Raw genomic sequence first — 13,937 nt, forward strand, 5'->3', positions numbered from 1 at the left:
AATTGAATGGTATGTGTGAAGTTCCCAATCTGCACTGGGTCCGCGTGGGAACTACGGCCCAAGTGTTCTCATTCTGAGAGGACCTGTGCCCAGCAGTGGGACGTGTATAGGCTGGGATGATGATGATATTTCCATAACAAAAAAGCGGCCAAGTGCGAGTCGGACTCACCCATGAAGGGTTCCGTAGCAGCAAGTAACATAATATAAAAGTTTCCTTTACGATTTATGACGTATTAAAAATTCGGTACACAGACAACTAACAACTGGTAGCATGGTGTAGGTACGGTTGTATTACTCTGAAAATGAGCTCTGGTTGAGTTCGAAACTCGTCAGTGTAGTATGGTGGTGGTGATAGATGGGTTTGTGTAATTTGTGTGTGTTCTTACAGTGTGGAGGTGGAGGAACTGCATGAACACGCATATTTTGCATAGGCTTAGCTATCATAAGGTCGCGGGTGAGCAAGGAAATTCTTTTAGTTCATTGATATGGACCTCCGCAAAGTAACGCCTGATTCAATAAAATAGTTATTATTTGATTCTTTTAGGTCTTTAAAATAACATTTCGTATTTTAGTTAGTGTCTGCACAGTAAGCCATGTATACTTTCCTACGCACGCGGCACAAAGACCTTGCACGCTCTCATTAGGATACCTTTTCGTCACCCAGGTCCATATTTTTTGGAGCTCAGACTGATTTTAGTTCTCCGCCTTTCTTTTTCAAAATCCTTTTCATAATACTCCAGTACTCTCCCACAGGCCGCAGCTTTGGACTATTTGGCAGGTTACATACTTTGGGTACCACCACAATCCCGTTTGAGTTGTATCAATCCATTACTGATTTTGCGTAATGGCAACTGGCTAAATCTGACCAAAACAGGGTGGTGAGTCGTGTTTTATTATACAAGGCAGCAAACGCTTCTCTTTTGATAAATATCGGCGTTTATAGTCCATGTGCTGATAAACGAGCGACTTTTTTTCCAAAGCTGTATATTCCCTGCCAAAGGTGTATTTTTGGGAATTTAGATCGTTTTTTTAATTTACAATCTTCAGGAGCTTCTGTTCGACTTAAACTGGTATAAAACTTTTGCCCAGGAATTTGTTTTAAGTCCGCTTTCATGTATGTCTCGTCGTCCATCACAACGCATTCAAATTTCGCAAGGAAATTTTCATATAGTTTTGGCCACCCTTACTTTACCGATAAATTCTGTTTTGAGTCTCGATCTGGTGCGGCCCGGGCTTTATATCTTCTTAGTCCTGCCCTACGTTTCATTTTTTGAACATACTAAGTTTGAGATATTTTTACTTTTTAGCAACATCACGAAATTATATCTTATGATTTGAGGCAAAAATCTTTACAACATTTTCTTCCTTTTTTTTATTCTTGACTCCTTGCAAGCCACCACTTCCTGGCTTTCTATCTATTGTCAAGCGTTCATGGAACGTTTTTAATACGCGACAAACCGTAGATTGTGGACATTTCAGTCTTTTCGCGATATCTGCATTGGATTTTCTACATGTTCAAGCAAGATACGTTTGCGCTGTTGATGTTGTATGCTCGACATTTTAGCAACGAAAAAATAAAAGAAGAAAAAACTGTCGTCATATTATAAACTACTTCTTTGCGATTAAAAAATATTTTACTAAATTTGTTTATCTCCATTTTTTGCGTAAAAATAGCCATTTTTGTACGCCCAAGTTTTGGCGTGTTCAACCTAGTATATGTAATCGGTGACGAGGGCATCAAGCAATAAAATTTAAGTTAAAAAATACAAATTTATTTATTTTTATCCAAAAACACACCAACAGTTTGATTGTTAGAAAGCAAAGAAGCAGAAGCTTCTTACCCATCAGACCAACTTATACACAAATCTTATAATTATGACTGATTAAAAAAAACAGAGGCCATATTGCTTAATGTTACTGATGCTCACGATCGCAATCAAATGACAGATTTTGCATACAAAAACTGTCATTTGATTGCGATCATGAGCGTCAGAGACATTAGGCAATACGGCCTCAGGTCAGAGTTGCTATCTCACACATTTGTTTAGTATGTAAGTGGGACAGCACATTCTCTGCATAAACTTTAGTGAAATGGATGGATTTAGTCACAAAAAAAATCCTGCTAAATAAATAATGTGTACCTATCAATAAAGGAATTACAAAATCCTAATTGAAATTGCAAAACAATACAGAAAAGACAAAATGCTTACAAGAAAATTATCCCTATGAATTTAATAATATGGGATATCACTATGAGAAAAAAAACAATAACATCTTGCAAATCTACTTTCTTTTTACTTCAAATGATCTTTAGATTATCATACCATATTACAAGCAAACGGATGATTTTAAAGTATTGATACTTCAATATTTATTATCTTTAAAAACTCACATACCAAAGATTATCTTATATCAATAATAATTAGACAAAGATGAATTATTACTAGAACTCTAATTTAAAGGATTAACAATAAAAGCTTTCAAATTGTAATAGGTGTCTTTAAATGGAATAATTTTAGTAAATAACTTGTTCAAGAAGCACAATAAGACCTAACCAGAGCAATAAGTTAGCACTTTCCAGAATGATCACAGAAATGTTTTAGGACATGTTCCACCATCCATTGATTAGTGTTAACTGGCGGTTAGGTGTGATGCCATCTCTATTTGTTTTGTTTGAATAGACGGAGACGGCATCACATTTAACCATCAGTTAACGCTAATCAATGGATGGTGAAACAGCCCCTTAGGGTAGTACACACTGGCAACTTTGTGTTGCCATAAGCTTTTTTTATTTACAACTTCAGAAAAAGGTTACACACACTTTTGTTGTTTACTGTGCCATCAAGAGATAAACTTCATTTGTTCCTTCTATATATTTGGTTTTAAGTTATTTATAAATATTAATAAATAGTACAATTTTGTTTATACATCTCTAGGCATGTTAAAAAACAGTCAAAAGTGTTTATAATCACTTATCAGTACCATTTAGCTAGATTAGCAAATGAGAATGGACTTTGAACATTTTTATGCATCTTAAATTACTCATCCTTCTTGGTGTCCCCGCCACTTGTCACCGTCAGCTTCTTCTGAAGCTTGCTATGCTCCTCTGCAAGCCTGTCATACTCCTTTGTCAGGCTCTCAGCTTGGGACTTGACCGCTTCCTTGTCCTTCTTTTCTCTAGAAAGGTCCTTTTCCAAAGCATTGACTTGGTTCTTCAATTCCTCAATTTCTTTCTTGGTGGCCTCGTCGCCGGCACCGGCCTGAGCGAGCAGAGACCTGGCAGCCACAGACGCGCTCTGCGCTTGGCGGAAATTAGCCTCAGACTGCGCCAGAAGAGTGGCAAGCTCCGAAATCAGCTGCACCAACCGCCGAATGACGACGAGTAAGAACAGAGCGAAGCCGGAAATGTAGAAGTTTCTCTGAGCGCGGAACAGGCGCATGTTACCTTGCATTTCAGCGTCGAGGTGCTGGTGATCCGTGCTCTCGATGTTGGAGTACTTCTGCATCTCGCGGATAGCATCCAGAAGACACAGCACGAGCACTCCGATCAGGATCACGAAGTATATCGACGCTTGCCCGCTTATATAAGCGAGGAATTTGGATCTGAATAACTTTTGCCATTTTGATGGGCTCGCGATCGGCAAGGCGAGAAGACACACGATCGCTATTTCGGCGTACAAGAATGTCGCGATGATGGTCCACTGTAGACTCATGATGAATATTTATTTAGTTCGCAACGGCAACGTGTTCACACTATGGCAACAAAACACAATATGATGAAAATATATTGCAGAAATCGAGAAATATCGGTCGGTGACTCACAAACTCCAAAGTCAAAGAAAATAATGACATAATGACGTGTACTTTTATTTATTAGGAGTCGTGGATTACTGCGCAGCGTTATTACTTTTAAAATAAATTTGTAATTTAGGTAGCTTTTATCTATTTCGATAATAAATTACACTTTCAAAGTTTACAATAGATACAAAATTGGTTAATATTAAAATTATTATTATATTTTATTTTCAAAACTAAACAGGATTTTGTTAAAGAATACTGGTTTCAAAACGTTCCTGAACGTTTCAATTTAAGAAGTTAGCGTTTTAGTTTTCTACGACAAGTCAGAACTCATAAAGCCATTCAAAACTTGTGCGAGTTGTGAGCTACGAAACGCAGTTGTCAAACTTTGACAAGAGTCGAAAACCACTGACGTCACTTTTGGCCGAATTTGTATAATTTATGAAAGTAAATTAATTCCATTTTATTAAAAGGATAATAACTGAGTTTATTTTCTCATAAAATGGCAGATCCTAAATACGAAAATTTACCAGGGATAGTACGTTTTGTATTGTAATATTTAAGCAAATTATTGATTCACGTAGCCAAACTTGTTCGAGTGTTTAATTTTGTTTCATATATTTTAGGCTTACGACCAGCCTGATGTGTACGAAACCGGCGATCTGCCGGAAGCCGACCAACCAGAGCCTTACGAAGAAGAAGAGAATGAATGTATCGAACAACTGCATTTATCTGTGAAAGATTCCTTTAATAACTTTAAAGGGAAATTCTTGACTGGTGCTGTAGACTTCTCCGATCGACTGAGCAAGAAGACGAGGATTGGGTACAGGTTAATAAATAAATATAATATGATTAAGTATAGCTAAAAACTAAAATATTTGATTAGTGTCATTGAAATTTCATTGTAATGAGTCAACAAGCAACATAAAAGTAGTCAATTAATGTTAAATTCTTAATGGGAATAAAGAATCTTAAACATAAAAAAAATTACCATAAAGGTCCACAATACAACAAAAAACAATTATTACAAGCAGTCTTAGTACTTTTTTGCCAACATGTTACAGTGTTTCTATTAATTATTGTCATCACAAACATTTATAATACTTTGATTGTGTTCAAACATTAAAAGTATTGTTGTTGTTAGAATTTTTTTATTTCAATTCAATTCAAATTTAGGGAGAAAGTGGCTCCATCAATTTTTTGATGATTCTGCCAGTGTTGAGGTTGAATGAGACACGGCGAGTAGGTGGACGTCTTGTTCGATAATCTGCCAGTTTTCAGTGGGATAACTACCAGTTACTATCTGCAATGAGGATACACTAGGTTTCAAGAACTAATCAAAAAATAATATGAAGTGCAAACAGAAACAATCAAGATTATAGAAACACAAAACACAAATAATATAAAAGATAGCCTTAAATTAGACACGGATCTGTCTTAAGCATATTCTGAATGAATTCTGTGATACATTGTTTGACATCACTACTTTCAAAATAGCTGATTCAATCAGCTATTAAAATCAGGGATGTTACGGAGCTTCGATTCTGTTTTCGTTAAGTTGGAACTTCTGTTTGATATTAAGCATCCGTTTCCGTTCCGGTTACGTAATGGAACTTCCGTTACTTTTGAAACAGAAGTTATATCGGATGTCAACGCTTACCGCGGCGACTGGACATGAGCGGCGTAAATCAAAAACATATAGAGGGCTAATTTTTAGTTGTGTAGATAGTTTTTATGCGAAAACTATCATTTGATTGTGATCGTGAGAACCCTCAGGTTTAGTAGACCTACCTGTAACATCTCGTCCACCTATCACTCAGGCTCCGATTCTGGTTCCGGTTCCGTTTTCGGTTCTGATAAAACCACATCCGTTACATCCCTGATTAAAATTATTTTGCTCAGGGCTGGAGAGTATGAGTTAGCAGCAGAAGGGGAGCCAGAAACAGTTCTGGAGAAGTTCAACAGGCTGCGTTGTGAGTTCTCCGAGCTTCTGGAGCAGGTAGCAGAGCAACAGAACAAAGCTACCGAGAGTGAGAAGGTACTGCAGAACACCGATAAATGGGCGTACAAAACATTAAATTGCTAGGTAGAAACTTTTCAGGCCAAGTTACGTTAAGTCAGTTAGTTAGTAGGCCTGTCTAGAGTTCTATACATTTATTTATTGTGTTGCCATGGTAACAAGAATTGTGTAAGTAAACTGTTGCTGTTGTATGTTTCAAATTTTGCATATTATTAATATTGTAATACATAGGTATGGTAAACAACAGTTCAGTTAAGACGGCATTAAGCTAATTCTAATGCGTGTGAAGCCGCAGGTTAAGGCTAGTAAATAATATAAAAACAAACCAAGCGAGAGCTGGACTCATTCACAGACGGTTCTATCAAGGTTATCTAAGAATGTACAGTGTTAGCAGAGCCCTGCTCTAAAGCAACATGTAGTTACCAGTGGGGTCATTTTAGATGGTCATTTACATAATGTACATGTAGATACCATACATACGACTGAAAAAGTCAAGTCTGACTCGCATTTGGCCCGTTTTGTTTAGACAGAGACTCGGTAAGGTTATAAAATCATAGCAAACATTAAAAACAACTAGGTTATTCTGAGTTGACTTTTGAAGGCAAAGTTTCAAGTCTGAGAGCGTGTCATCTACCTCAAGAGTTTTATATCAGAATTTGTATTTCCAGTGTAAGCAAGTAAACCTGCTCTATTTCTGTAAGATTGGTTATAGGATATATTAGATTTTGGGGTTCATTGGGCAACATGGTTTCATTAAGCTTTCATGGCCACATGTAAATTCTATGATGTTTCGTTTTTGAATAAAGTTTAAGTCTAATATTATCAAACTCGCATTTTAGGCCATTGTTTTGACGGTGGACTTCAAGGAGAGCAAGCAGTTAGCTAGCTGAGATTCGCTGTTAGGTACCTGCTTTTTAAAAATGCATGCTAATACCATAGGAAAAAATTCAAATGCTTGAATCATGATGTATTTGTATAACATCTTATGGATGTGGTTTAACTTTGAAAAGACTTGGTAACTGTGGTTAGGTACCTTTAATAAATAGTGAGCCATAATCAAGGAAAGCTCATTAAATGCTATCATGAGCATCCAAAATTTACATGAGCAACTTGATTTAAAAAAAAAAATTTTTTTAACCAAGTTGACTGTTCTCACAGGATGAATATTCTCGACTGGCAACTCAAATAAATGTGACAAAGAAGATTCTAGAAGAATTGAAACTTGAGGAAGGAGAGCATATTGACCCTAAGGCTGAAAAACTCAAGTAAGACCCTCACCACACTCAACAGCCACCGCAGCTAGATTTAGATTATATAACGTATATCAAAACCATGAGAACATTCTTATACAAAGGCATCTTCAAATTAGATATCTAATCTCAACTCCAAGAAGTGATCTGACTCACTAAATCCAGCTCAGATATTGGAAACAACTCCACTTGTCGACTCCAACTTCTTTATTGAATCCGGTTCTTAATGCAATCATTAATTCCCATCGACCCATCTGGGTCGGTTCGAAATCTAGGTCCTCAAGTCGTGATATTTTTCATAAGTAATAACTCTTTTCAATCTGTGAATCACTTTGGATTTATTATCGACATACTGGCTCAGCGCCCGAGCGGACATATCCGATCCAATCATTAAACAAAAGCAAAGCAGGCACAACCAGCCTTCCGTCGCTGAACATGATATTCGCAAAACATCATATTCGCAAAACATGATATTCACAAATATTATATTCGCAAAAAATGATATTCTCAAAATCTAAATTACGATTCTCGATAATTATACCTCACTACCCCATTTATTTAAGTACTTACCCCAGTTTTGCGAATATCATGTTCAGCGACGGAAGGATTTAGGTGTTTCGGTTTGAGTTATTTTAATATTTTGTCATTTCGGTCATTTGGTATTTGAAGGAATTGTGCATTTCAAACTTAAGGTAAGTATTTAAAGAATATGACGTTTTAGGTCAGTCATAAAGAATTTCGTTCATTTTAAGAATGGTAATTTGAAAATTAGTATAAGTGAATTTTAGTGGAGTATTATGAAATTTTGTGGTTTTAAGCCCAAAGCAAATATATTGTACCTGCTTAATCCTGATTCCAGAGAGTACCTGGCGAGCGGCGCGAAGAAGCAGCCAGGAGTAGCCACTGCGACCTTAAAGCTGAGGCCGGAAGTCAACCTCGCTGCCACGGCGCGTATCGCACAATTAGAGCACAGGTAATTAATATAACCGTAGTAGTAGTGTAGTTTCTTTCTCTTGGCGTAAGTATATATTAGTTTACCAGACAAAAATTCTAAAACCTGTTGGAACGTGTTCTGTTATCGATTCTAAGTACCATCCGCAGCTTTAAATTATTCTTGTCGGATATCTTCCATCAATGTACAGATCTAAGTATCCCAGCCCTGTGTACAGCTTTATTATATGAAACTATAGATTCATGTTATGTATGATGAATTTCACATGTACACTGCTGTTCAGCTTTATTATATGTATAGATTATGTATGTGTATTTATAATGCACTATTTGGATTCAATTTAAAGTTTTGGTTCTTTTATATTTTCATTGTACCCGTAGTGTCTACTCCGTTTTCTGATATCCTGTCAATTGTTTAAAGGTTTACTGGAAGAGTTCCCTTTAAGGGATAAGTTCGCCTTTGTACATCTTATTATTTTGTTATTTGTTATTTTCATGTGTTTTTATATTCAATTCAATTCAATAGAGTTTACAAATACAGTAGGTACAATAACACAATAACCTAAATAAATATATTAGCTTTACTTATACCGATGTAAAATATAAGCTAAGTGTCTAAAATATAAGTTAAATCGGCAATCCACGTCGTAGACGAGTGTTGACGAGTGTAAGCACCGATGCAATAAAGAACTTATTGCGTTAGGCGTAAGCATACTCTGATTTCGTCAATTCACTGACGCTTTTCAGGGATTTTATCAGAGAACTAAAAAATGAAGTGAAATGAAAAACCAAGTTCTTCAACCGATTGAGCTGAAATTTTGCATGAAAGTATAAATGCACAGTATATATTATGACGTAGAGCTGATCTGATGATGAAGTTAGATGTTGGCCATAGGAACTCTGTAATAAAACGACACGACCGCATCGATTTTGGTCTCATTTGATTCGTCTTGACGACTACCTACTTTGGTAACCAGGGGTAAGTACCGCCAGCAAAAAAGCTTGTATTAGAATTTTTAACAAAAAAATATTACTTTACTATTTGTTTTTAAAACATTGTACGGAGGTGCGGAACCCTTCATGCGCGAGTCGCACTCACTCGCACTTGACCGATTTTTTTTAAAATGTCGCGTCTCCTGTTTCAGACTACACAAGTTGGAACAGGCAGCCGGCGTGCGCGACGAGGAGGCGTTCCGAAGACTGCAGTCTGCCACCGGAGAGGTCAGTTCGATACACGCAGGTTCACACCAGTGGCGTGGAGTAAACATTTTCGTTAGGCAACTTTTTCGTTAACTTCGAGAGCAGTCTGTCATTTGATAGAAACTCAATCATTTTTTTGGCTAAATCTTTTTTCATAATAACTTCATATCATAATCATTAGGTCGAACTGTAAAATTCACAAACACGACGAGTGACATTGATGTGACACATAAGAGAAACAAAAAAACCGGGTGCCCAGTTTTTTGTAGAGTGGGCCAAATTTTGTGCCGCTGAGAGGGTTGCCAACTATACTGGTAAAAATAGTATTATACTGTTCACTACATTATACTTTTTACTGTTATCTAAAATAAAGTATGCAAAATACTGTTTTGAGCATCAAAATGCCTAACACTAAGCACACACTAAGTCAGTGCAGCATAGTCACAAAAGTGGAGTTTCGGAACGAATCTGTCAATGTATATTTAATAAAAATGTAGCTCCTAATTTTAGTTTTGATTCTGACGAGGCCCATGAGGCTCTTAAAAATGATACCTACTACTAAATTGATAAGTTGTGCGAGGAGCACCCAAAAATTTGTCTTCAAAACATCAAAAGAAGAAAATACTGTACATTTTCCTAAAATACTGTCTATTTCCCATCTCAGACCTGAATATAATTTATTTCTTGTAAAAAAAACTTGGCAACCCTACGCTGAGTATAGTTCGACGTGACCCATAAATGTGGCACTGTAATTTGAACGTGTTGAACTTTTGTTTGTGTGGGCAGGCGACGCTGTGCGGGGCGGCGGCGACTCTGGCGGCGCGCGCGGCGCTGCTGCGGCCCGGCGAGCTGGCGGCGGCGGAGGCGCGCGTCGGCTCGCTGCTGGCCAACGTCGAAGCCCTAAAAGCCGCCCGGAACGATGACCCCGAGCTGCACGCCAAGGTAACACACCGTTATATTAGGGGAGCCAGAGGGGATTTTGGGTTTTACTCAAGCGTGTCAGATGAACATAAGAATACCTACTAGGTACAGTCGAACAAATTGAATCATGACATGACCCAGGGTGGAACCTTTGTGCTACTAATGTCATGTTGACATCTCATACTTTTGTCAAGGAAAAAATAGTGAAATTTGATTATTTAAAGGTTCCACCCTGAGACATGATTCAATTTGTTCGACTGTACAATCGAGGTTAAAAATACGTTTACATTTTACTACCTTGTCGCTGTCACTTCATGTTTGAAATTTCGTATAAATTTCTCAGAAGGCTTACAGTGACAAGGTACTAAAGTGTAAAGATATTTTTGACCTCGACTATACCTACCGCGGGATCTGGATAAAGTGTCGGAATCTCATACATTGGGTGTAGAGTCATCAAATTTGGCACTGTTGTTTATAATGCAACATCAAACCATTATGCTATATTGTATTTCGATCCAATTTATGAAAAGTGTAAACAAAGACGCCATTTATCCGACCACAGACATTCAATGATGTGAAAACCTAGAACCTATTGCAAAATAATTAATCTGTTCAGTAAATCGATTAATTTATTAATTGAATAGATCAAAGTATTTTTGTCTATTTTATTATTTACAATACTTGATTACACTTTATTATACACTTTTCATAAATTGGATCGAAATACAATATATGAGCCCCTTAGCCAGTAACTATAAGAAAAGAAAAATCTTGGTACTTTTAAAAAGTTGGATTTTTGCCACAGAATAAGTAATCTTTTGCAGAACACCCTCATTTAACTACCTATGTTAATAAAATATCGTCGGACTATTATAGTCCCTAAACCCACTTATCGTTTTTAATCGCAGTCTCTGATACGTTAGGGTCAGATCGTCGTCTTATATCTGAAGTTTTTTTTTTCAGGTCAATGAACTGCACAAGTTGGTGCAGCAAATCGACGGCATATCACATTCCGAGATTCTTGAACGCATGGAGGCGCTAGAAGCTTTGCATAATCAAGGTAAAATAAGCTTTTAAAAAAACTTATTTGTTCCACTGCTCAGCAAAGGCTTCCTTGTTCATTCTGCCTCTAATACCTGTTTCGCCAGTCAATCACCATTTTTCTTTTAACCACTCACAAATACAATGGTCATTCCACAAAAAAAAGAGAATTCAGTTGACGTTCCATTTATCATATAATCTTTGTCCAATATTCCTTGAGTAAAAAAAAATGTTTTTTTTCCAGCGAGTAATTTCGGCAAATCACTCACGGAGCTAGAAACCCTACAAAGCACAATATCCAGCGGGGTCCAAAACAACAAGGAACTGTTGCAGGGGGTCCAAGAGGTATTCGCACACAATATTGACAGCCTACAAAAAGAACTGAAGAAGCTAGACGAGCGAATCGGCAAACTGGCAACACTAGAATAACCTGGCAATAATAGAAACGTCAACTAGCCACTTACGCAGGATGTTACAATGACATTTATATTTCTAATTAAAAAAATACTAATCGTTTATTGTAATAAGTTATATGCAAGTTGTGCAGTTCAAACTTCAGAAAAAATGTCTTTTGGCTGTACGACTTATAAATAATTGAATGTATGGTAAAGTTATAACCAAATAAAAGCTGGCACTTTACTCCTTTACGCTCCGCGAAAAAATTTCAGATGCGCTCATTCCATAAGAAAAGGTACGAGAAAAAAGTTGAAGTGCCACTTTTTCTGTCAGGTGTTACCATATCTACGAAATATAATTTTTATATCAATACCTGCTTGTTTCTTGAAAATAATGTTATGTTAATTTAACAGGCTGCTGGCCTGCTTATTGTAAAATATGTGCACCCATAAGGCTAAACAGTTAGTTACAGTGTTGCACCTTAATTAGTCAAATTACCACTAAATTTTGATCACTATGAAATAAATTCATACTATTTAAGTCTCCCTAGTAAATTTATAACAAACTGTACTAAGGAAAAAAAAAAGGTGAAAAAAATTTACAGCTCTCCACTAGGCAATGCCTGTGAAGTGATTGGACATATGAATTTTCTCTTTATTTATCTCAACTATTAGTTATTTTATTGTGGTTATAAGTAGATTTAAATGCTCATTATTCACCGCTGTTGTAATATCAGAATTAGACTGCTTAAGGAAATAATTTATTTATAAAGCAATTTATGTAGCTAAAAAGTGTGATTTTATTTCCAAATCCTTACTTTTTTTACCTTTAGTATGCTGGATTATTGTAGTCACAAGATTTACATAAGTATGGAGGATTCGCGCTGTCATCCGGTCATCCACTATTTTTTTACCATACTAGATATCAGCTGGCTGCTTTGGACTCGTTGGAGCGCCGAGCGAAGAGGATCATAGGCAGTGACACACTCGTGGGGCAAATCTTCTGAGCCTCGAACACCATAAACGAATGGCCTGTCTTTAGATTTTTTATCAGTTACATTTCAGTGAGTGTGCGGAGGTTTTACATAACCTGATGCCCCCTTCCCCCTTCCGTCACCGAACGACTAGGCGCAGCGTTCCTCCATTACGCACGAAGCGGTTTGCCTCTTCTTTCATTATGCGGACGGCTATAGAGTGGTACTCTCTGCCAAGGTCAATTTTTCCGGAACGCTATCTATCTAATCTGGACATCTTTAAGGTCAAAGTGAACAGACACCTTCTAGGCAAACGTGTACCATCTTAGGCCTCATCTTCGCCTTCCATCAAGCGAGATTGAGGCCAAATGTAAGCCTGTTTTTTACTAAAAAAAAAAAAATGACAAAACCTAGTAAACACTGGCAAAATTGTCCTCCAATGGACAGCGCCATATATTTTTTTAAAAAACAACAACAATACATAAGTATGCCAAATTTACAAGTCAATCCAACCATTGGAAATGGATAGAATTTAACTTGCAAGATTTGATTCACACATACATACATTGCAAGCTAAATAAAAGATTGTAAGAAGTTCACTAGAAAATGAAACACGAAAATCCATCACTTGCGCAATGTTTTATTTTTTGTTAATGTACTTAAAACCTAAGCTTCTGGAAGAACCACTTGTTCTTCCCGCTCTTGTATCTCTCTTCGAAGCGCACCCTCGTGTTGAAACGCAGCTTCTTGCGCTTCGCGGGGTCCTTGAGGTCCTTAGCACTGAACTTCTCGAAGCTGAAGTCGACTGTGTAGCGGGTCGGCATCAAGTGGTTGTAGTTGACCACCTGAAAAAAAAAAAAAAAGAAAAAAAAAATTGAAGGCTATATTGAAGTTTTTGAAGCTGGGTGATAGTCCTCAAAAGACTGCCAGAAAAGTGGCACTGCACTTGGTTATAAGTAAAAAAATAAATCATATTAAAAATATGATAGTACCTAACTCTTTATGTGACAGTAATACTATCTGACATCCAAAGCTAAACTATATAAACTAGATAATTTTGCTATAACCTAGTGGCTATACACACTCACACTAATCGAGACCTTCAGAAGCAGGCATGGGTTTGCATGAATTTGTTGGAGGTTATGAGATGGTTTGAAGTTTGCATGCTGCATGTTTAATGTGTGTCAAAAAACACACAGCAAATCATATTATCTACATTAGATGGTCTTCTGGCTTAAAAAGTACAGATGGTGGATGGCTAATTAGACTTTATTAAGCTCAAGCTTGAATCTGTGCAAAATTTAAGAACACCTTTTTTATTTCTATATGTCCCGTTAAAAAAAAGGAAAAAGAGTCATATGAGTAGGTCCAGAGTTTTCATAGCATG

General features: G+C 36.9%; 3 protein-coding genes across 4 annotated transcripts; 1 reads left to right on the forward strand and 2 right to left on the reverse strand.

Moving 5' to 3' along the window:
• Positions 1–1,756: 1,756 nt before the first annotated feature.
• Positions 1,757–3,855, reverse strand: LOC141436972 (B-cell receptor-associated protein 31). Its single transcript, XM_074100126.1, has one exon. The coding sequence runs from the start codon at positions 3,711–3,713 to the stop codon at positions 3,039–3,041; it is 675 nt and encodes a 224-aa protein (XP_073956227.1). The 5' UTR covers positions 3,714–3,855; the 3' UTR covers positions 1,757–3,038.
• Positions 3,856–4,166: 311 nt separating this feature from the next.
• Positions 4,167–12,368, forward strand: DCTN2-p50 (dynactin subunit 2). 2 transcript variants are annotated; one of them, XM_074100124.1, is made up of 9 exons: positions 4,167–4,336; positions 4,425–4,627; positions 5,701–5,836; positions 6,977–7,083; positions 7,928–8,041; positions 9,165–9,240; positions 10,006–10,161; positions 11,104–11,200; positions 11,426–12,368. In XM_074100124.1, the coding sequence occupies exons 1-9, from the start codon at positions 4,301–4,303 to the stop codon at positions 11,608–11,610; spliced, it is 1,110 nt and encodes a 369-aa protein (XP_073956225.1). In that variant the 5' UTR covers positions 4,167–4,300; the 3' UTR covers positions 11,611–12,368. The 2 variants fall into 2 exon arrangements, with proteins under 2 accessions (XP_073956225.1, XP_073956226.1); XM_074100125.1 differs by having other exon boundaries at positions 4,425–4,621.
• An 802-nt stretch (positions 12,369–13,170) lies between these two features.
• LOC141437271 (large ribosomal subunit protein eL27-like) lies at positions 13,171–13,414 on the reverse strand. Its single transcript, XM_074100533.1, has one exon. It carries the CDS (start codon positions 13,372–13,374, stop codon positions 13,210–13,212), a length of 165 nt encoding a protein of 54 aa, XP_073956634.1. The 5' UTR covers positions 13,375–13,414; the 3' UTR covers positions 13,171–13,209.
• Between the last annotated feature and the right edge of the window lie 523 nt (positions 13,415–13,937).

This window comes from Choristoneura fumiferana, chromosome 17, assembly GCF_025370935.1.
Source record: "Choristoneura fumiferana chromosome 17, NRCan_CFum_1, whole genome shotgun sequence".
In the NCBI taxonomy this organism is placed as follows: domain Eukaryota; kingdom Metazoa; phylum Arthropoda; class Insecta; order Lepidoptera; family Tortricidae; genus Choristoneura; species Choristoneura fumiferana.

What these genes read in the sequence shown, in the direction of transcription:
- LOC141436972 (XM_074100126.1), bottom strand. Translation starts at nt 3,713, where the DNA reads ATGAGTCTACAGTGGACCATCATCGCGACATTCTTGTACGCCGAAATA.
- DCTN2-p50 (XM_074100124.1), top strand. Translation starts at nt 4,301, where the DNA reads ATGGCAGATCCTAAATACGAAAATTTACCAGGGATA. An exon ending in ACGAAAATTTACCAGGGATA is followed by an intron (nt 4,337 to 4,424) that starts GTACGTTTTGTA and finishes CATATATTTTAG; the next exon opens with GCTTACGACCAGCCTGATGT. An exon ending in TGCAGTCTGCCACCGGAGAG is followed by an intron (nt 9,241 to 10,005) that starts GTCAGTTCGATA and finishes TTGTGTGGGCAG; the next exon opens with GCGACGCTGTGCGGGGCGGC.
- LOC141437271 (XM_074100533.1), bottom strand. Translation starts at nt 13,374, where the DNA reads ATGCCGACCCGCTACACAGTCGACTTCAGCTTCGAGAAGTTCAGTGCT.